The sequence below is a fragment of the Erythrolamprus reginae genome, chromosome 3 (assembly GCF_031021105.1).
Source record: "Erythrolamprus reginae isolate rEryReg1 chromosome 3, rEryReg1.hap1, whole genome shotgun sequence".
NCBI lineage: Eukaryota > Metazoa > Chordata > Lepidosauria > Squamata > Dipsadidae > Erythrolamprus > Erythrolamprus reginae.
The window spans coordinates 98,032,448-98,057,119 of record NC_091952.1 but is presented as its reverse complement, the minus strand read 5'-3'; the positions used below and the strand labels follow the sequence as shown (position 1 = coordinate 98,057,119).

Here is a 24,672-nt window from a genome sequence, read left to right as displayed (position 1 = left end):
GGGCCCGCCAAACGACATTGTTTGGTCGACGGGACCCGGAGAAGGCCAACTCTGTGGGACCTTATTGGCCGCTGGGATTCGTGCGGTAGAAGGCGGTTCCGGAGGTATTCTGGTCCAATGCCATGTAGGGCTTTAAAGGTCATTATCAACACTTTGAATTGTGACTGGAAACTGATCGGCAGCCAGTGCAGGCCACGGAGTGTTGTAGAAACGTGGGCGAATCTAGGAAGCCCCATGATAGCTCTCGCGGCCGCATTCTGCAATTATAGCATCATAACACAAAAACCAAAAATTCTTAGTCAGATGCTGAGTTACCTAGTCAGTATGGCCAGTGATCTGAGATGCTTCCATTTTAAAGAAAAATCTTAGGGAAAAAAACTTCCCAATAAATAAAACAACATACATATTTAGCTGTGCTCCTGAACTTATGAAGTCCTGCTTTTCAAAATAAGCACAGGAGCATGTAAAACTCCTTTAATTATAGAACTTACCTCAAAAAGATGCTGATGGGATAAATTACTGCGGGGATTGAGTTCAAATATGAGAACATGATTCACTCCAGCTTGCCTCCAACCATATGTGTTAATGCCAAGGAGAAAAAGGAATTCTATCAGAAGAAAACCCCCTCGATAGATTCTTATCAGGGGCCACACGTTTGATCCGTCCATTTTAAACACACCTATCAAGTAAAAGATACAAATCAAACATATACAAAACAAACAACTTCGGAGAGATAACTAAACAACTCTTTCTTTATAATAAAGGACATATATTCTCTGTATTTAAAATTCTGTAATAACATTTAAAATTCTATAATAACATTTAAAAGGCACACTTGCTAATTTCAGCAATTATGTTCCTTGAATGAGCAGGACAGAGAGTCAACTGACTCTCCATATTTGCCGAACTACACTTACCAGCGGGCTGACCTAACCTGTGATGAATACTGGGAATTATATTTCAGTAATATGTAGAAAGTTTCAGCAGGGAGCAACACTGGTCTGATCCTGTCTGAATTTAGACGATAAACAAAAGCAGGCCTTGGTGCTATGATAGGGAACACCGGGGTAAAACCATTTCCATATTGTTGGAAGAAATTAGCATAGTTGTGTCTGTAATTGTGCTTGGTCCTATTTATCTTGGGATGCACCTTAACCTAGGTATACATGGGGCACGTTTCATTACCCCAATAGAAACTTGAATGTGAGTCAGACATGACTATTCCTTTTTCTTTCTTTTTTAAATATTTTTATTGAATTTTCAAAAGGACAAACAAGGACATACAACACTAAACATTTAAGGAGCTACCATTGCTCCGGTTGTCGTAGAAGTCTAACTAATACAAAAATATAAAAATTCCTAACTGTAATCAGATCAAAGCAGAAATACCACACTTGTAAGTTACATTCTTGTTAGATTTAACTCTATATTTTTAATATTAAACTTATTAATTAAATTTCTTTATATTTTAAAATATTCTATGCTTATACAAAAGGAAAAGGAAAAAAGGTTATTAGTAATACTATTTACTATTTCATTCTATATTATAATTAATTATTAATACCATTTTTAAAATTCCACCAATCATATACTTTATCCCATATTTTATAATATTCTGTTTCAGTTTGGTTATTTAAACGTTTAGTCATCATATCTAGTTCCGCACATTCTATAATTTTTTAAAATACTTCAGTATCTTTTGGTATTGTTTTTTCTTTCCATTTCTGTGCGAATCCTATTCGCGCCGCAACCAATATATGTATTATTAAATAATAAGTTTCTTTTTTATACTTTGTATTTGAAATACCCAATAAAAAGAGTTCGGGAGATTTTTTGATCTTCTCCTTTGTTATTTCATTTATCCAATTCTCTATTCCTTTTTCATTTTACTACAAGATATACAGTAGTCCTAGCTGCCATGCATAAACAAAACGCTTTATATGGCCATTTCAATGCAACTGACAGCATCAGTTCAATGATATAAAAGTTCTTTCCCTTTGATGTTCCCTAGCAGTTGATTCTGAGAAGCATGTAACCTTTGAAGACATTCCATACAATCCACATCATTAATTGCTACAGATATAGTCTATCCACTTTTACAGCCAACCAAGATAATTCCTATTACTATCATATGGCAATAAATCAAAGCTTGTTTATTTATATTCCACCTTTATTATTTTTATAACTCAAGGCAGCAAACACACCTAATACTCATTTCTCCTCCCATTTTCCTCACAACAACAAACCTGTGAAGTAGATTGGCTTGAAAGTGAGTGACTAAGTCATCCAATCGACTTTCATGCCAAAAGAGGGACTACAATTCAGTGTCTCCCAGTTTCTAATCTGATACCTTAACCAGTACACCAAATTGGCTCTCGTTATGCCTTTCTACCCACTGTAATAATCTTTTTTCTTTGATGACCCCAAATTGTGACATTATGAGAGAAAACTGTTTGCTCCCTTTCTTCATACCATTTATGTATTTACTTATTTATTTATCACCATATCCCATATGCATTCAATCATAGCTTAGCAAGTAAACTAAGGCAAAATATTTAGGATAATATTTTAAAATGCTATTCTGGCAAGAGAATGTTCTGCTTTTGTCAGCTGGCAGTGACCATGTATCTTATATTTCCTGGAAATATCTGAAATACGGATATAATAAATAACTTGTGAATTGATTTAAAATTATCTTGGCAATTTTGGACAATTTCTAGGAAATCATGTGACAATGTGAAGCATTATTATTATTATTATTATTATTATTATTATTATTATTATTATTATTGTTATTAATTCAATTTTTATGCCGCCCTTCTCCTTAGACTCAGGGCGGCTTACAACATGTTAGCAATAGCACTTTTTTAACAGAGCTAGGCTATTGCCCCCACAATCCGGATCCTCATTTTACCCACCTCGGAAGGATGGAAGGCTGAGTCAACCTTGAGCCGGTGATGAGATTTGAACCGCTGACCTTCAGATCTACAAGTCAGCTTCAGTGGCCTGCAGTACAGCACTCTACCTGCTCTTTCCCCCTAGGTCTTTACAATTTTATGCATGGTATGTCTGAATGTGTTTGGTTTTTACTTTAATGGGTTTTTAATTGTTTTTACTATTGGATTATTGTGTATACTGTTCTATTATTGTTGTTAGCCGCCCCGAGTCTCCGGAGAGGGGCGGCATACAAATCCAATAAATCAAATCAAATTAAATCAATTAAATCAAGACAATTTCCCGTATTTCCTTATTTGGTTTCCAAGAAGTAGAAGAAATTCTTCTTCTATTTCTCTTTATAAGCTTTTATTTCTCCATGAGCCCCTGAAAAATAGTCTTAATACTCTTCTCAGTTTTTTTTTAAAAAAAACCAGGTATAAGTGAGAAGATTGCTAAATAGCTGAATTAATTAGTGCCATTGTAGTTCTCATGACTGGCATAAGCTATCCCTTGAACCATTTAATACTACTTCAGTCAGAAAATTTTAAACAGTAGTAAAAAGAAATTAAACTTCTGTATATTTTTAGATCTGTATTGCCAACTAAATGAAGACTCCATGAAAAATAAACGAACATAATTCCAGTCTTGGAAAAGTAAGGGATATTTAGAATATGCATCATGGGCACTGTATGTATGGTGATGATTATAAATTAGAAAAAACAAAAGAATTGAGAACACTTCAAATTCTCTTCTAGTGACTCTCTTACAGCTTTTGAAATACAGTGGCAGACATAAGTAGCAATTTGGCAGTAGGAATACACTAATTTCTTTCAATTCTACCAAAATATGGAAGGTAATCTCATGTTAGAAAAATAAATCAAGAAGTTTAAAAAGTTCAAAGTGCAAAATAGATAATTTCAAATATTTTAAAATACGATTGCCAACTGACAAAATGCTTATATATCTTATGTGATTATGATTTAGCACAGGTGATCGAAAGATCAAAAGGAAAGCATTCTGTCCCAAATTCTACATGGTGGCATCAAAATCTAATGCCAGATACAAATATTCTTAAAATGAATGGGAACAATGACCACACAAACAAGAAGTGGAAACAAATGGGAAATGTCCAAATGTCCACATTTGATTTCAAAATGGGAACAAGATCCCTATGAGATTAATAATAAGACAGTCAAATAAATCTAAATGCTTGTTATTAGTCTGAAACTGCAAGAATGCATATCATTGTAATTGGGGGGGGGGGGGTGTCATTCCGGGAGGATGCCAGCATACTTAATAAGCAAAACCAAAAAAACTGTAAAGACCCAGAAGTATTGGGTTGTAAAATGGACATCTTGCTAAAATGAAGAGAAAGAAGTGGAATATATCAATAACAAAACAAGGAAAAAATATACATGCTTCAAAAATGATTCAGAAGAAGTGCTTCAAGATCTTAGGCAGTATGTATCTGCTATTCATTAAAACAGCCCCTTTCTAGGTTTCTACATTAGCTTGGGGAAAAAATGTGTTTATTTTAACAGTTACATTTATTTTAATAATTAGACCTTTTAAAGGAGCAGTATCTTTTCAAATTCTGAATAATAAAGAGGTCATGGATATAACAATGGTTCTAAACACTTCCACAAAAACATTTTCAGGGCATGCACAATCCTTAAAAGGTTTTCTTTCACCCACCCAACAGATCTATATTCACTTCTCTTTTATCATTGCCTTGCCTTCTCTGTGTCCCATATACCAAAATAGTACTTATAACATAGAATATCTGGGGTTTGGGGTCATAGTAAACATTAATCATTTAAAACTAGCCAGCCTCTTCTGGATTTGTAGACAATTTGTAGATAAAAATCAGAAGGCAGAAACCATAACCAGGACAGCCTTTGCTAAGGATTGGCTGATACAATAGCTGTGCCCTGTTCCAAATTATGAAATTGACTTATACTCTTTTCTATGTTTTGGGTAACTACAAACTGGGAAAAAAGGCCTCATCTGCTGAAAAACGCAGTTGATCAGTTACTAATGGACAAGAACAGTTATAGCTGGATAACACATATACTATATTGAGGAATATCTCCATTGGCCTTCAAGATAAATTCAAGATCTGGCTATTACCTAGAATAACCCTTATTGATTGGGCCTTGCTACTTCTGGGACCATCCGTTGAAAGCCAAATCTGCCTGTTCAATATAGGTTGATCAAGGAGAACATATGAATCATTCCATGAGATATTAAGGGGTGTAGAGGCAGGTATTGTCAGCTCCCAATGAGGATTCCCAGCTGGTCAACATGTCATTTGTACAGAAGAGGGTACCCTATAACTGGGAGTAGTTGTCTAGGATAAGGGTCCTCAACTTGTGGATTGCATCCCACTCCCAAGCTATGGCCCACTACTGGGCTGTGGTCTATTTGCAATCAAGATGTGTGACTGGTAGGCTGGCACACACATGGGTGCATGTGCAGTCCCATTTGTGCAAGGGGCTGGCCTTTGCACGTTCCTGCCACTCACACAAAACCATCTCCTCTTCCCCCCTTCTACCCAGTCCAGGAAGGTAGTTTTAACACAGTTCAAGAATGAATGATGATTTTATACCTTCCTAATGCTATATGTGGATATTACATTTTAACATATTGTTTTATTTTTTTTTTGTTTTAAGGTTTTTAAAAAATATATAAGCTACCTACAGTATCTCAGGAAGTGTCATATAAATGCATTTACTATGGTGTATCTTTTAGGTGAAGAATATCAAGGACTGGAGTCTTTTCTGATGAATTCATTGCTTCATAATTTCATGAGCCGAGGTGGCGCAGTGGGTAGAGTGCAGTACTGCAGGCCACTAAAGCTGACTGCTAGATCTTCATGTCAGCGGTTCAAATCTCATCACTGGCTCAAGGTTGACTCAGCCTTCCATCCTTTCAAGGTGAGTAAAATAAGGATCTGGATTGTGGGGGCAATATACTGGCTCTGTAAAAAAGTGCTATTGCTAACATGTTGTAAAGCCTCCCTGAGTCTAAGGAGAAGGGTGACATTAAAAAAATTCAAATAAATAAAGGAAGGAAGGAAGGAAGGAAGAAAAGAAAGAAAGAAAGAAAGAAGGAAGGAAGACTTAAGCAGGGTAAAATCAATAGTATTGGGCCGGGGTATTTTCCATTTCTAACTACCTTCCATCTCCTATATGTTTGTTGCTAAGGTTTATATTCCAGAAAATCTTACTAATAAGTCCTAGAAACAATTTCCAATTAGATTATAAGATTTCTGGCTATTTGCCAAATTCAGTCTATGAAGTGAGACAGGATAATCTTCTCCTCTTACTTCAGAGAAAGCTATTTACATTTTTCCTATTTTTGTCCTTTGCTAGAAATGAGTTTGCTCACTTTTCTGTCAAAGGTAAGTCAACTTAGCCTAACACTTCTTCCGTGGATACTTACAGACCATTTTCATTATTGGGATGCAATTATTTAGAAGTGACCAAGACAGATTGGTTTAAGGCAGGGGTATCAAACTCAAAGCCTAGGGGCCTGATTTAGCTTGCAGGATGCTTCCATCTGGCCCATGAGGGCACCTTGGAAACAGCAATGATTGGTTCTCCATGATTCTGCCAACAAAAACAGACCTCAGGAGGTCGCACACAGCCCTCTCAAGCTCCATTTTCACTAGCGGGGGGTTGCAGGAGGCTGTTGCAGCCAAAAGCAGAACTCGGGAGCCCATTTTCTCTGGCAGATGCTCGGGCCACTACAGGCGCCCCTGACATAAGTGATGTCAAGCTGGCCACACCCAACCTGGCCCCCTGAGATCAAACACAAACTCTAATGTGGCCCTTGATGAAATTGATTTTGACACCCCTGGTCTAAGGGCTTCCCTTCTCATTCCTTTCTATCACCCTCTGTTATTGCTAGGTGCTTTTTTGAAAATACTAGTTTATCCACAGAAATGCTACTATTGCCATCTGTGCATTTTGTACAGTACATCAAAACAACAAAAGAACAGAGAAATGTTATCTGCTTTGATTTCCAAAGTTACTAAAGTAAATGCTTTTACTGTATGATCTCAAACATCCGAATGCAAATATTCTCTTTAGGTTAACAAGATTAGCTTCTAAGATATTGTTGAAGATCTGATTCAGGGAAATTCACATTACTGAAGCAACATTTTAATCCATTGTTTCATAACTAAGTTTTGTAAAAAGCTATATGTAGTTATTTCCTGGATTTGCTTTAACCATATGAAAAACCGATATCTCGATAAATTATGTCCACTTATTTCAATACTAGTTATTTTGTTTTGTATTGTTTTAATAACATGCCTATGACCGTAGCCTTGATTTTGTGAATCTTAGCCCCATAGATTTTAAACAGAAAAACAAAATTTGGCAATGAATTTTACCCCAAGGAATTAAATAGCTTGTTGTTTGTCAAATTAGTGTGGATAATATTCACTAACTTTGCACTTATTGTCTATATATATAACATATATTACATGCATTTTATATATGGGGAGATTATCAATCATGTTTTAACATCAATTGATCCTAATCAATATTACACTCCACCATTATTCCGTTGAATTGAGAGTTTACTGTACCATTATGTTGGATTGATCCAAAGGGCACTCCCAATGCACTATTTACAACCAAATTTTACAAAGCTGTTTAGGAATGAGATTATGCTACAACATTGCAACCCTCATTTATACTACAATATGCTCTCAGCCATCAAAAGACTTGTGTTTTTCCACTTTCAAATTAGCAATTGAATACAAACACACAGATGGTTCTAAGGACATCCAGAATTGAAATAAGCAAACGATGCTAGTTTGAAAAGATAAATTAAAAAAAAAACATTTTAAAAGCCCATTTGCAGAGAGGAAATTGAAGATGTGATTTTTGAAAAACTGAATGATTACTTTAGGAAAACTATACTGAACATACAATTTCTTTACTTTTTTGAATATTAGTTTTTAATTATACAATAGTGATAAAAATTATATACTGCATTAAAAACGGCATCAGCAGGCTTTGTAAAGTTCATGTCCCCAATCCAGTGGTAATATGGAGTAACAGTTTCAAGGGGCGTACATAAGTGCACTGGTGTGCCTTTCGTCCCCTGTCCAATTGTCTTTCCTTTCTCTCACTTATCATATATATTTTCTTTCTTTCATATATCCTCTCCCCTAAGTTCACTTTACCCTTATATATATTACTACATGTCTATTTTTCTTCCTATGTATTTGTGTATTGGACAAATGAATGAATAAATAAAATAAACATTGAAACCCAGGAGCAAACCTATTCCGTTACTTCACAATTCGATGGCATCAGAAAGCTTTACCCCTCACATTTTTGAGAAAGGGATTCTTTTTTTATGCAATTCAGTTTAATAATCTACATATGATTGACAGGGATAGGAATTTCTTACCCTACAGGAAAAAAAATACTGATACACTCTTTCTTTTTTCCTTATGGCAGAGATACACAATATTGATCCCTTTATCAGCATCCTTTACCCAGGACTTCTTTTAACCTATGAGGTAGCTTGCTGCAAAAAGTGTTCTTCCACACCTCAGGAACCCTGTATCCTCTATTGCCTGAGCTGTATAGCCTGTGCAGGAGGCCCTATCCACCATTCCACCTTTTTTGCTGCATTTTAATGATGTCAGCAAAGGTATTGCAAATTATGTGAGAAACCTAGGAAGGGGCAGAAGAATATGGATTATTCTTTTGTTGTTGTCCCCTCCATTCCAACATTGTGGTTTCCAGGGAGTAGAAGTTGAATTAATCTGCTACCACACTCCTCTTTTCATTAATGTAATTTCTACAATATCCATCTGGCACCCACCTGTCATGTTTGGCAATACGCAACTTGCACACTGCTTGGGGAGGCCCTGCCTAAAACCTATCTCTCTCTCTGTTTGTGTCTGCCCTCTTTACCTCTGCTACTGCTTTCTTAGGAGGCTTGCCAGTTTAATGCAAAAATAATGTGAGATGCAAAAGCAGTGGCAGTTCCAGAGGGCATTTTTAAAAACACATTATGTTTTCTTTTCAAAGGTGAAATAATCATGCCTGGAGGGTGCTAGATTTCTATGCAAAGCTCTAATCATCTGACAAGATGAAGGGAGGCGATGGGAATGGAGAATGAGTACTGACTTATTTTATTGTGGTGCCATAGGAGAAATAGCACCAAAAGCAACTTTTAATCTGCCAGTGCTGTTTGCTGTAGCATTTAAGAATATTGAAGAAAAACTGATTTTAAGGCAAGGATAACTATCCCCCCTCCTTCCCAACTATAGTAAATAAGAACAGCTGTCTTCAAAACCAAATAAATAAACGAGAGATTTCCGGAATTATGCAAAAAAAAGTTCATATGAAAAATTATGATTTTATATATTGTTATACATTATACATTATTATACATTTATAAACTTATAAGGCTCTGTGATGGTTTAAACTGACATATTATTATTTAATAATTAATTTTTTAAACTACATTCTATATTTATTTTCTGTGCAATCCTAATCCCAACAACAGTATTATTCACTTTATTCAGGGAGGGTTGTGACATTCATTTTAAAAAGTTACAGCATTGCAAGTTTTGAGATTTCCTGGCTTAAAGCTAGCTTACATTTGAGGCTTTAAAAACTGCCAAATATTATGATATAACTCAGTTTCAATGTTTCTACAGAGTCAATAATTCTGACTGGAGAAAAGGTTATTCAAAATATTATTGTGAGCTTGATACCTTTATTTAGTTTTTGAAGCGACTTAACTCATCCTATGTTTGAAGCAACTTAACTCATCCTAACGTTACAACTATACACACACACACACACACACACACACCCAATCCTAAAACAAAGTAAAATTTACTTATTGAAAACTGACCTGAAAGTATGAGTGTGACATTTAGCACAATGAATATTCCACAGAACAACCCGACCCTGAAAGTAGTCCATGCTGGTGCAGGCTGTAGAGAGAACAGAACAGTTTTTATTTTAAATATCTGTCTAAGATTTTAAAAGATTGTACTGGCATTATCAAACTTACTGATGTATCAGTTTGCAGGCAAACCAATGATTGAATTCCTTTCTGCCAACTGAATTCTTTTACCTGCTGTGTTTATTAATGAATGTTAATCTTAGACCTGAACTTTTTTTTAAATTCAGACACTGCTATATACAGCAATTGATACCAAGTATTGGTGATGATAAAGTATGATAGTGATATAATGTCAAGAAACTATTTAGCTCTCATGACATGATTGTGTCAATGGTACTATTGAAAAGACTAAGCCAGGGTCTAATCGAAATCAAAGAGGCAGTTAGATGATTAAGACACTGCTGACTGGAAAAAGGAAGCAGTGTTGGAAAAGGAATGAGGCTCAATTGGCCTCAGCAGACATTTAAAAAAATCCATGGACTAAAGGAATATTTTGCTTCAAACAAATGACTAAAATCTCAAAGAATGACTTAGCTATATGAAACCTTTTGTTACTCTTGCTGTTTTACAGAGTTCTTTGCCTATGAATTTTCATTGGAATAAACAGCAGAGGAAAATAACAATTCTTAATTGGAAATACATATGAACTTTTTTATTCTAGCATCATTTCTATTCTGCCATTACATATTAATGTGCTGTCTACTTCCAAGATTTTTAAAGTGAAAATTAGAAAAAAAGCAAAAGATAATTCAAGATGTGAACTTGATGCCAACTCTTAAACAATGTCCATTTATCCAAGGAAATATAGTGAAGAACTTCTTCTATTGCCATCACCTGTGCTGCCCCTAGTGGTGGGACACGTAATCGTTTCATGGCTTTCTGTCGGTCTCCATCTTCCAATTCATTGGTTACCACTGTCTAAAATAAAAAATAAAAAGTTATAACATAGTTTAAAAAAAAACATGAAATAAGTACTAAAAATTCAACTCCCAATTTTAAAATATACAGGTGGTCTTTGATATACAAACATAGTTTGAATTGGAATTTCCATCACTAAGGAATATGGTTGTAAAGCACAATATCACCTGACTGCTAGCCATGAGAAACCTGGCAGATCTAGCCATCTAACAGGGTGAAAAACAGAGTGTGTCCCAGGTAGAATGTGGGGGGTGCCAAAAGGGTAGAGGAGGCATTGAAAGGTTTAGCACAGGCCACGCACAAGTTGGAGAGTGGATTCTGCAGTGTGGTGCAAGCTTAGGAGGCCAGGGATAGAGGGTACAGATTACATGCATGTATGCATATGTAGGAATGCTGGGGAAAGCACATACTGGAGTTCAAATGCTTTTTGGCGTGTACTACAACTGTGGGGTTGCAAGAAGCCCCTGTGCTGCAGCACAATGCCCAGCTACAACGGTGTGGTCTAAAGGGGCTTCTTGGTGTTCTGCAGCTCTGAGGCTGGAAGAAGACCAGGCCATAGTACAGCATGAAACCTAGCTTCAGCCCAGTCATGCAAAAGGGTTTTGTTGGCTCCTCCGACTCTGCGTCGGCAAGAAGCACAAAGCCCAGTTCCACCAGCATAGCACTAAGGGTCTTTTGTCCCAGGGAAGCTGCAGCCATCCTAGCCCAGTCTCAGTCATTGACAATCTCCCCCATTACCTTGCACTCCATGCCCTAGCTTAGGTTTGCAATCTTCTACCTTTTTCGGCCAATGAAGCATGCCTGGTCTGTCACTTTGCGAGGCAGCTGCTGACCACACCTTCTCCAGATATCACTAGGAAACTGCCACGCAGTTACCTAGAAACCCTCATGCAGCTAGCAGCTGCCTTTCAAAGGCCAGACCTAGTATGTTTGATCAGCAGCATGGGCAAGAAGATGGCAAAACTCAGCTAGGGGATCAAGGGCTGCAGACTGCAGGGGAAGGCAAGAATATATCAATTGAAGAGGCAGGCACTAAAGGAAATTGAAGTGCCCCTGTGGTTGTAAGTGTGCCAAATGCCTGAAATTTAACAGCATAAGAACATAAGAATATCCATGCTGAATCAGGCCAAAGCCCATCGAGTCCAGCATTCTGTGTCACACAGTGGCCCACCAATTGTCCATGGGGATCTTGTGAAATTTGATCACGTTCAGCAGTGCTAAAACTCTGAATGTTCACAAAACAAATGGTTGTAAGTCTGTCACTACTTCTACTGGCATACAAATACTATTTGTATAAAAAAAATGACTTAGTAGGATTTTAATTTCTACACAATTATAAACCTGCCATATTAGCACTGAAACAATCTGGCTCCCAAATACAGTGGTACCTCATGATAAGAACCCCTCGTCTTACGAACAAACCGAGATACGAACCCGGGGTTCAGAAATTTTTTGCCTCTTCTTACGAACTTTTTCCTTCTTATGAACCCGCCACCGCTGAGAAGCCCCGCCGCCCAGCTGTCGCTTTTTGAAACAGCCGGGGGGCTTCTCAGCGTCCTCCTGAACCCGAACGCCAAACTCGAACTTCCGGGTTTGGCGCTCGGGAGGCCGCCGAGAAGCCCCCTGGCTGTTTCAAAAGACGACAGCCAGGTGGCGGGGCTTCTCGGCGGCCTCCCGAACGCCGAACCCGGAAGTTTGGCAAATTTTCGGGTTCGGGAGGCCCCTTGGAAGCCCCCTGGCTGTTTTAAAAGCTGACAGCCAGGCGGCGGGGCTTCCCAGCGTCCTCCTGAACCTGAACGCCAAACCCGAACTTCCGGGTTCAGCGTTCGGGAGGCCGCCGAGAAGCCCCGCCGCCCGGCTGTCGCCTTTTAAAACAGCTGGGGGGCTTCTCGGCGGCCTCCCGAATGCCGAACCCAGAAGTTCGGGTTTGGCGTTCGGGTTCAGGAGGACGCTGGGAAGCCCCCCCCCCCCCGGCTGTTTCAAAAGGTGACAGCCAGGCGGCGGCGTTTTTTTGTGGGGGTTTTTTTTGGTTGCACGGATTAATTGATATTACATTGTTTCCTATGGGAAACAATGTTCCGTCTTATGAACTTTTCGTCTTACGAACCTCCCCCGGGATCCAATTAGGTTCATAAGACAAGGTATTACTGTACTGGAATCGGTTGATTTGAGTGTTTTCTGGGAGATGTTACTTCTAGATGGAAACCAAAGTAGTCAGTAGTACCCTAGGCAGTTCATTTCTAGAAACAATGTAGCATGAACCAATACTGGGCCATTTTGGAAGAGGAGATTCTAGAACCATCCCTTACGTAGTAGACTATACCTCTGTTTCAGAGATGAGCTGATTGATTTTCTTGCAAGTATAGAAAGGAGCCACTTCAACATGAGCCACTCTCCAATCAGCACCTCGAGGTGTCTCCAGGATCTTATCATGTTTCTTCAAAATCTTACGGAACCCTGTGAAATTTAGATTCTAAAAATAAAGAAAAAATAGAACCACATTATTTACGCGAATACTGCCTTTTTGTTTGATATCAGGGAATTGGGAAGGAAAATAAATCACCTAGAGGAAAAAACTATAAAATCCTTTTCTTCATAAGGAGAAACATATTTTACATTTTTCCATCTATAATAAAGCTAGTCTTTTTTCTTTAAAATTAACAAATTATTAACAAAGCCAGCTTTGAAAAATCATATATTCCCTCATAAAAGATTGCTGCTACAGGAGTGACCTTTTGTAAATTGCATGTTTAAAGAAAAATGTTAGACCTAAGTCTGCTTGTAATCCACATTGTTGTTCTTCAGTTTTATACATAATAATGAATAAACTTGATTGAAATCAATCATAGCAACTCCATACTTCATACAGACAAAAATGGAGAATTACAAACAAATCAACATTCCCAATTCACTGACTGCTGAACACTTGGCATAACATTGAGTATATGAATGTGTATTTATATTTATTTAATTTAAAAAAACAATGCAATTGAATTTAAGGAAAACTCAATAGTTTGTAGCATTATACATAGAAACAGTAAAACGACACCACTTTATCATTATTATAGGATAATATATAAGTTAAAAAAGAAACCTAACCTGTTACAGAAATAAAATTTTATAGTAAAGTAAAACATATGCTGTATTCAAAATCAACCTAAATTTTAAAAAATGGGGAAATTATATAAAATAAGAGGAAACGGCTTCCTTATAAAACCGAACCTCCAAAAGATAATATTATTTGGAAAATGATCTCATTTAGTTAGGCCAGTTGGTAATTTCATTTCCAAATCTGAAACAAAACAAAGAACAGAACAGAACCAAAATATGGTGCCTATGGGAAGAGTTACAGAAGCTCTACTGAAATTATTTTCAATTAAATCATGCCTGGAGTGATTTTATAATGGAGCTCAGTAGGATAGAAAAGCAAGGAAACAATTTGGAGATGCGAAGAGAAAATTAATATATTAATGATATATATTATCTTTAATAAGAAATTTTAATTATTCTCTCTTGAAGAAACCCAGCAATCTCCCAGGAGAGCTATACCTGGTTCACAAGCCTAAATGGGGGGGGAAATAGGAAGTGACAATTTCAGGCTTAGGATTTTATTTCTGGGTTGAATAACTTTGATTGCTCTGGGAATAATTACATACTTTTGAGAAATCTTAGCGACATGAAATGTTTGATAAGTCTAATACCACATCACAGTGTTGAATTCTTTCTATTCCAAATGTATATTTTGAGTGATAAGGAGTTAATCATAAAGAATATTAAACTGTAGGAATTCAATGAGAAGAGAAATGAAAAAAGGTAATTGCTTCCCAAACAATCCATGTGGTATGGAATTTTACCAGAGATAAAAGATGATAGAGTTTCTCCTCAAGTCTCTCTCCCTCTCCCCCCAGAGTATTTATCTGGACACTGATTATCCCCCTGTCCCTTTTGTCAAATAAAGATGTGGCACCTAACTACAGGCAGTCCTCGATTTACGACCACAATTGAGCCCCAAATTTTGTTGCTAAGTGAAACGTTTGTTTCATTTTGACCTATCTTGACACAGTTGTTAAATGAATCAAATCAAATTAAATTAAATTAAATTAAATTATTAAATTAAATTAAATTATTAATTAAATTAAATTAAATTAAATCCCCACTGAATTTGCTTGTCGGGTCATAAAAGATGATCACATGACCCTGGGACAGTACAAGACATTGCAAATGCCATAAATATGAACCAGTTGTCAAGCATCTGAATTTTGATCATGTGACCATGGAGATGCTGCAATGGTTGTAAATTGTGAAAAACAGTCATAAGACACTTTTTTCAGTGCTGCTGTAACTTCAAACCACCACTAAATGAACTGTTGTAAATCAAGGATTACCTGTAGTGTAAGAGGATAAAGGACAAATTAACTAGTTTTGTAAGTGATAGTCTACAGATAGCAAGCCAATCTTTTTAGTTCAAAGAAATTTTTGCCATGCACTAGGAACCATAAGTAACATTGTTGGGAAGAGATATTCCATTATCTACAAGAAGAAAATTTTCACATGCATTATAACACAGCTCAATGTTTTGGTGTCAATGCAGAGGTTATCACATTCTATATCAGAATGTGGTATCCAGTGGCCAAGGAGATGCATCTATCCTTGACATGTTTTGTATTACTCCAGATAGCAACTGCAAAATTAGCCTAATACCTAGTTTTTCAAATGTTGGTGGGAAACAAGAAGATTTTGTTAGTCATTAGGTAAATTTAAAGCAGAAAAGTGAAAATGTTTCTGAACTGATCTAAAGGGTGAAATGGTAACTTGGAAATTAATTCTGGGCCCAAGATCTTCATATTATATAAATATATAAATATTATATAATCTTTATATTATATAAAATTACACAAACCATATAATTATCTGCACTAATTGAATCGTAACCAATAGCTATATGATGAACCAAATAAAGGCAGTCTGGTTGCAAATCTCACCCTAATCAAGATTAATCCCACTTTAATCACTGGAAATATCCTTTAATTATATGATCAATACCTGATAATTTTGCAGTAAGATGAGGCTGAGGTAGAACTCGCTGAAGGCCAGTTTCAGGTCTTTGATGTTCCTATGCTGAACACGTTCCTCATGAGACAGATGGAAGACTGGCATTTTACGTTGCCGCAGGGTAGTAACACCACTGGTTTCCTTTTGTGCATCCAAAGTTGATTGCAATTCATTCTGTAGAGTAGCAAATCTGCGCTGAGCTTCTGCCAGTTTTTCTATGGAATGAAAATACAGAATACTTATTTATTTATTTTATTTATTTTGTCCAATACACAATGAGGGTTTTAGTGGGTATATATCTATATACACGTAGTAAAATACATGATGAAGGTTATAGAGGAGATACTCATAGTAAAATATATCTAAGAAATAATAGAAAAGAAGGTATAGTAATAGAACATATCAATGAAAGAATAGAAGAAGAGATATAGGAATAGAAGAAAGGTATAGGAGATATAGGAGAGCAATAGGATATATTGTATTAAGTAAGCTCAACATAAATAACAAAGGCCATGTTGCTCTTTTCCCAAAGAAGATCAACAGCCAGTATTTTATAGCACACATGGATGCTAAAATAAAGAAAACCCAGTTGTCATTTGGTGGGTTTCCCCCCCTAAAAGATGATATTCCGGGGGAGGGGGAGTGTAGTTCATTTAACTACAATGTGGGTGGGAATATTTAATTCCTAATGAATAATGCAAGTGTGTCCAGTTAAGAATCTTGTAAAGATACAACTTTAAACGATGTAATTAAAATGTACTGTATTTTTTGCACTGTAAGATACACTGGACCATGTGATGCACATTAGTTTTAGAGGAGGAAAACAAGAAAAAAAATCTGCCACTGCCTCTCAGCATCAATCTGGTATTCATCTGGCTAGCATGTTTGCAGCAAATAGCAAACAATCGAGTCAGCTTCAGCATATTATTGTAGCCCCAGCATGTGGCTCGTCAAGGCTCCGCTCTGTTGCACCCACCACCGGTCAACTGAGATGAGCTGTTGCCGCAGCCAGGGAATGCTGAAGCCTTCATTGCCGATGGGAAGTTGTATCGGCCTCCTGGAATACTGATTAACTGTTCTAGGCGGCAAGGATTCCCACAGCTGCCTATCACCGCTGCTATCACTGTTTCCCACCAATCACCACCCCTGTCATAGTGGTGCCATTGGCAGTGGCAGTGATTGGTGGTGACGATACCCACCGCCTAGAACAGCTGGTTGGCAGTATCCAACTGCCAATCAGCTGCTCAGTAATGAAGGCTCCAGCGTTGCCCAGCGAGGGTGAATGGCAGCAGCGGTGACAGGCAGTGGCAAACCAACCCCCTCAAATCCGCTACAGTATTTGCTCTATAAGACGCACAGAATTTCCACCCACTTTGGGGGGGGGGGGGTGCATCTTATAGTGTGACTATTTTACATTTCTCTTTGAAAAGGATTCAGAAAATACAATTTCATTTTCACCTATTATTATCCAAAGCCTAGTTCACAGAAGAAATTTATTTTCCTGATAGTAAAATATAACACTTCAATACATATATATGCATTTCTTTATATTAAACCCTACCAACTGCTATATACACTTAGACTTTTTTCCCAGAAAAAGATTTTTTTTAACAGAATGAACAGATAACAGAATTAGGCGATACTTTGGAAGACCTCTAGTCCAACCAGCTGATCAAGCAGAAGATTCTCAAGTGGCTATCTTCTTAAAAGCTTCTAGTGATGGAGCAACCACAACTTCTGAAGGCAAGCTATTTCATTGGTTAATTGTTGTCACTGTTAGGAAATTTCTCTTTAGTTCTAGGATGCTTCTCTTCTTGATTGGTTTCCACCCATTGTTTCTTGTTTGCCTTCTCTTGATTCCCTCTTTGTGGCAGTTCATCAAATATTGGAATACTGTTATCATGTTACCTAGTCCTTCTTTTCACTAGACTAAACAGACCCAATTCCTGCAACTGTTTTTCATATCTTTTAGCTTCTAGTCACCAATCATCATTGTTGGTCTTTTCTGCCCTTCCAGAGATTCAGTAACTACAAATAGTCTATATATGTACAAATCTGACATACAATTCATTCCAGACAAAGACACTTGTTTTTCATAAAATCTGGATGATAGTTCCTTATCTCCTTAACAGATAATTCCTAAACTATTACAGATATTTATAAGAAAAAACCCATAGTAGATATAGGTATACATATCAGAACGTCTGATGTAGTTAGATTAACATTAGATTAAAAGGAGTTTCTTAAATAGGGTAAGGTAAGAATTATTGCAGAACATGGGATAGCCTTGATATGGCAATTGCCTCTTAGGACTCTGATGGACCAAAAGATATCTTACCTGAATAAAATGTGTTGATTTTAGCAAGCTCCTTCTCACAAGTTTGGAAAAACTTTTCTTCAAACTTGGCAAAATATCTCTTTACAGTATCTTCATCTGTGACTGGGAAAATTAAAAAAAAAATAGAATTTGTAAAAAGATTCCTAAAATCCATTCTAATATTAATCTTAGTTTTTTCAATTAATATCTAAAAACTAGTTTTTTCAACTAATATCTATTTATCTGGAGGAAAGCCATTTCTTGGAATCTGCAAAATAGTAAAAAAAAAATCATTAAAAAATCATTTTAGTTTTTTTAAATTACAATAATTTAAGAGGACCCATTATAAATCAAGAATTATTGTAGGAGAATTTTCTCCTTTATTTGTTTTAATAATAGAGACCTGAATACCTGCCAATAGAGGAACAAATTGCAGTTTATAACTGAGATAACCATTTACAGTTATAGTAGTAGTGAGCATTGTTTTCCTCCCCCTCTCCAATAAATTTTATTTATTAATCTTTATACCTCTCATGTTGTAGAGTGTTTGCTTTCTGAGTTTCATATATCCATACAATAGTCTTAACAATATTTTTCTTAATAATTATAATTCATTTATCATTTCATTTTTAATCCATATTCTAGTATCATCCTTCTATTTCTAAAACCTTCAAGCCCTTCTCTCACATTTCTTTTCATCTTAATATCTATCTTTTATTCTTTCCCCCCTATTATTTTATCTCTATTTTAATTATCTTTTCTTTCCCCCTTTTTCTGTTATTTTCCTCTATTCCAATAATCAAAGATATGGCCTTTTCCAACGTTATACATTTCTAGTATTAATATATTTTACTTCACTTCTTTTCTAAACAATAATCAAAAAATAATCTTTACTTCTTTTTATCTTTTCCATATGATTCTTACTCTTTAATACAGGATGATTTTATCCTCTTAACAATTAATTCCATCCCTTTATCACATTTCTAACCATCATTCAAAATTAATTATCTCTTATACCTCACACAAAACATTTTAAAGGTTACCGATTTTCAATCTTCTAATTACTATTTACATTTTTCATGTATTTTCTTGTGTTATTTCATAACTTCATTTCTATAAAATATTCACACATATTTGATACAAATTATTTTCCCCACATTGTAACTCTTCTATATTCATAACTTATATTCAAGAATATTTTTGTTTCTTATCACAATAAACAATTATTCAGATCATTTAATTCTAATATACTAATTTAGAATATACATTCTTATTTTTATCCCTTATATTTTATTTTACCCTGTTCCATATTTTCAATCCTCTTTTTTTTCGCTGTCTCCCACATATTTCTTTCTCTCACATTTCTTTCACTTAAATCCATTTTTTTGCTATGCTCTCTATCTTTCTCTCCTCCCTCCCCCTATGTTGTTTTATTTTGCTTTCATCTTTTCTAGCCTTTTCCCTTTCTGGCTTTCTTTTTCTCCCATATCTTTTCCATATCATCTGAGATCTTCCCCTTCTGCTCTAATCCCTTTTTCCCATTCGATGTTTCCATCATTCCCTTATTGTATTTTTTTCTTTTTTGTTTATTGTCCGATTCCTCTGTTTCTTCCACTCTTCCCAAATCCTGCGTATTTTCATCATTTATCTGGTCTACACTAGTTATTATTTATATTCTCGTTTCAGTTTTATACAATACATATCTTCAAGTATTTCTTTCATTCCCATATTCTGCTTATTTATTTATTTGATTGATTGATTGATTGATTGATTGGATTTGTATGCTGCCCCTCTCCGTAGACTCGGGGCAGCTAATAACAGTAATAAAAACAGCATATAACAATCCAATATTAAAGCAGTTAAAAACCCTTATTATAAAACCAAACATACATACAGACATACCATGCATAAAATTGTAAAGGCCTAGGGGGAAGGAGTATCTCAGTTCCCCCATGCCTGGCGGCAGAGGTGGGTTTTAAGAAGTTTACGAAAGTCAAGGAGGGTGGGGACAATTCTAATCTCTGGGGGGAGTTGGTTCACGCCACAGAGAAGGCTCTTCCCCTGGGTCCCGCCAAGCGACATTGTTTAGTTGACGGGACCCGGAGAAGACCCACTCTGTGGGACCTAACTGGTCGCTGGGATTCGTACAGCAGAAGGCGATCCTTGAGATAATCTGGTCCGGTGCCATGAAGGGCTTTATAGGTCATAACCAACACTTTGAATTGTGACCGGAAACTGATAGGCAACCAATGCAGACTGCAGAGTCCTTAATATCCTGATGAATCCATTCCATATCTTTATTTCCACTTGTTATCATTTTTACAATCCAGCCAAATTTCAAAGGAAAAATCTGGGGGCTTTACCACCTCTTCCTTCTTTTTGGTTTACTCGGGTTTATTTATCTAGCAAAAACCAAAAATCCAAGGGTTACACCCTTCTTTCTTTCTTTCTTTAAAATGACGCTCCTGCTTCAAGTCAATATTATTCCTCTTCATTATTCTGCACTCTCAATTTCATTATTTTGTATTTATAAATCCTGTGTATAGAAAGCTGTGTAATAATCAGTTTAATTATGATAAGGTAGGACAACTTTCAATTCAAATATCAATATTTTTCTTTAAAACAAAGTATCTTTCGAGAACCACATTTTCTTTTAAAACTTTCAAACAAAACTTTTTTCCTCCCAGTTCCTGAACATTTTATTCAACTTTTTAATGTGCTTGTCCTGCTGCTAATGTTTGACTTCCACATTTCTTCCCCCTCATAATTTTGGGGTTATCCTTAAAAAGCAACAATCCTTTTTCTCTCAGATCACAAATTATTCATTTACCCTCCTGCTCATTCTTAGTTTTTCTGGTCTGCTTTCAGCTTTGTTGCTGCTCCAACGCTGTCAATTAGGGGCTTTCCAGCTCAGGGAGGGGAGATGGGGCTCCCCTCTACCTTCCCGGTAGTCCCTCTTCGCTTTGCCCCCTCTACAATGGGGCTTAGGTTCCAATCTGGACCCCTGGACATGAAGTGTTTGGAGCCAGCCATGGAGCTCGCAGTCCCGGCTTCCGATGTTGCCGAAAGCAAATCTAGAAATCTCCATATTCCTATAATTTTATCTTGCAAATTATTTAGGGGTTTTTCTACTGTTATACAATTGCAAACTATAACAGATTCAATAAGCAATTAGAACAGTACCATATCTTGTTGCTTAAACTTACAAAACCTTTATCATTTAAGTATTTATTATACAGGGTTATTTCCATTTCTATTGCTACATCAATGCATAATACAACCATAGATATTTTATATAGATCTACATTTTAAAGCTATGATTAAGCCGATTAGGATGTGTTTTACAATTTATTTTCTTGGGAAAATTTTAAAACTACACAAATCTGATCAAATTATTACTGCAAGCATCTCACACAGCAGGAAACAAGATGTGGTCAAGCTAAGTTGATATAATTTTTGCAATAGGGATGTAAAACTTATTCACAGATGAAAAATAAACTTGATTTATATTGAAATGCCTTAAACATTTTAATAAAATGGATACTATACTATTTAATATTTAACTAGGGCATCTTAACTAGCAAGATACAAATTTTCCTCTCTTGTAATTGAAAATAAAACTCTAAACCATGATCTCTGATTTATTGCAACTGGATCTGCCACTGGGGGAATTTAAATGTATGTAATATGATCAGGAGTACATTACATTCTACTGAATTTAAAGGAACCTATTCCCAGACAAATAGTTTATAATGCTGCTGCTTAATGAATGAATAAACAATATTTCAAGGAATAATTAATTAAATGCACAGTATTTCACTTAATCAAGAAACATAATAGACATCATCACTTTAATGTCATATTATGCACATCTTTAAAAGATTACAATAAAAATTTATCAGAGCAATTAGTACTGTGAAATAAATAGATAAATATATATCTAAATTTTTCAAAGTAACAGCTCTTTAATGTTGAGTGGAGAAGGCACTCTAATGACTACAAAACAGTCTTGCAAATCTCTCTTTATCAATGGGCCAAAGGGCAGGACCTCATGTATTAATTATAAAGCCAGGGCTGACTCTAATGGATGCAGGCAATCCTTCTGATAAGCTAGTCTCAAAACATTCAGGGTCTAAAGGTCAGTACTCACACCAGCTTTCCCCAAACCAGAAAAAATGGATTTCAAAGGTCAGAATTGATAGCCACCATACTGATTGCTGAGAAGCATAGGAAATTTCTATAGGCACCCTGATTGGGGAAATGCTGATGGATAACTTAAATTACACACACACACACACACACACACACACACACACACACACACACACACAAGACAAGCTGAGTAACAAACAGAAAATGAGAGAATTTCCACATATATAATCTCTAACGTTGTTCCTGAAATAATATTCTGCATTGTCTGAAGTACTTTAACCCATCTTAAAATTATCCTTAAACAGTACGTGTCCACTTTATTTTTTTCTGCATTAGCATTAATGGAAAAAAAAGAGACGCATAGTATATAATTCTTTTTTAAAAGATCCATTAGTATTTGCAGCACCACAAATGGTTTCACAGAATGAAAACCAAAAATAAGAAGACATATGGGCAATTTCTGTCATTTTAAAACTAAAAATACAAATTTTAATTTACCTATAAGCAAGAAAGTAGTCCTTCAAGAATTTATGGAAATGAAAGCTTTTGTTCAAAGGATGGAGGAACTGGTTGGTAACAAATAATTGATAAAAGGTAACAAAACTGGTATACAGGAATAATCTCCAAAGAATCAAAATAAAACAGAAAACAACCAAATTATCCTTAAACAGTACATGTCCACTTAATTTTTATGAAATATTTGCTTTTTGAAAAGACACCTTTGAGTCATTTATGATTTAGATTCCTAATTTGTTTCACTTGTCATCTATGATTTCCAACTAAAGCTACCGAACTATATCATCACTTAACTACAATTCATTCCAGATTGTCTGTCTGTCTGTCTGTCTGTCTGTTTGTCTGTCTGTCTGTCTAATTTATATGTCACCCAACTCCCAAAGGATTCTGGGTGGCTTAACAAAAGAATAAAATGTTAAAAACATTGTAAGCATTAAAGCAATTAAAATCTATACATATCATTCCATGGCCGGATCTCGTCAATTACAACCGCAAGCTCAATGACCCCAGGCCTGCTGGAAAAGCCACGTCTTAACTGCTTTTTAGAAGGCCAACAGGATGGGGGACAACTGTCTCTCATAAAATCTGAATGACAGATCCCTATGTTTTTAACAGATAATTCCCAAACTATTGCAGCTATTTACAAAAAAAAACCTGCATAAAAATAATAAACAGCAAGTAGCAAACTCCCTTGCAGCTCCAGGTTCTCAGTTAAACTCTGAAATGCAACTTGGCAAATCTAAAGGATCTTCCAATTCTGAAAGACGACAAAAGACTGCCGTTCTCAAAAAATCTGGGAAAATATCATCCTTGGTAAAGCTGATCTCTTCTAACCTACGTTTTGGAGGAGACTCCTAGTTAATTGGCCAACAAAATCTATCCATTTGTTTTTAATACTTGTGCAAATTTATAACAAAGAATTAAACAGGAACTTGCATATAATTTTTTAAAGGGTGGGTCCTCCAGATTCTCCAGCATTTTAGTATAATGGCCTTATCAAAGAGGCACATCTTAAAGGACAAAGCAAGGCAAAATTGGACATCAACATAGAAAGAATAAGTCACTTTTAAAAACAGAACCATCTGGTGTTCCAGCATGTCCTGAATTATAGCTCCAACCATGTTATGACCCAATTAATTCTAAAAGAATTCTAACATTTTTAAACGAAGGCTCCATGGAGCTATAAAAATGCATAAACACATAGATCAAGGCACATAAGTCAGGCATGTGTATAAGAGATAAAGTGGCATGGCATGTGATCTGTCATGAGGTAATATTTCAGACGGTTATACTGTACTTGAATAGATCATAGATCACTAAATCAATGGAATTCACATAATATATTGGGATATATTAAGAAACACCATTTCTAAAGAGATTCTGAGCCCTTTCTCCCTGGCAATGTTCTTGTATATATGTCTACTGATATAATCTTCAAGCTTCCATTTAATTTGAATGTGAAACCTCACTTTCCACATATCTCTGAAATGGCCACTGCATCTGCTCCAATGGTACAACTGGCAAGAAGCCAGAATCATTCATTAAATTTATTTGTCAAGCATATTAAAGATTACAGAAAAAGTATACAGTAAACATAATTGTGAATATATGATATGATTATGAATACATGGGGACATTAGGACAGGGACGGTAGGCACACTGATGTGCTTATGCACACCACCTACAGACCTCTTAGGAATGGGGTGGGGGTCAACATTAGCTAATCTAAGTTTACAGTTTTGGAGTTTTTTGGGGGGGAAACCACAGTCCGATAATACATTCTGGGCACTGACCACTCTGTTGCTGAAGTTGTTGAAGCAGTTTACCTTAAG

General features: G+C 36.0%; 1 protein-coding gene across 2 annotated transcripts in view; it reads right to left on the bottom strand.

Annotated features, from left to right (window-relative positions):
- XPR1 (xenotropic and polytropic retrovirus receptor 1) overlaps positions 1-24,672 on the bottom strand; it is a 112,100-nt gene that overhangs the window by 41,682 nt on the left and 45,746 nt on the right. For both annotated transcript variants that reach the window (XM_070746277.1, XM_070746278.1), the window contains exons 3-8: positions 18,194-18,295; positions 15,847-16,070; positions 13,127-13,276; positions 10,720-10,803; positions 9,832-9,913; positions 492-679 (exon numbers count right to left, since the gene is read on the bottom strand). In XM_070746277.1, coding sequence (XP_070602378.1) covers positions 492-679; positions 9,832-9,913; positions 10,720-10,803; positions 13,127-13,276; positions 15,847-16,070; positions 18,194-18,295 — 830 coding nt within the window. The remainder of the gene's footprint in view (positions 1-491; positions 680-9,831; positions 9,914-10,719; positions 10,804-13,126; positions 13,277-15,846; positions 16,071-18,193; positions 18,296-24,672) is intronic.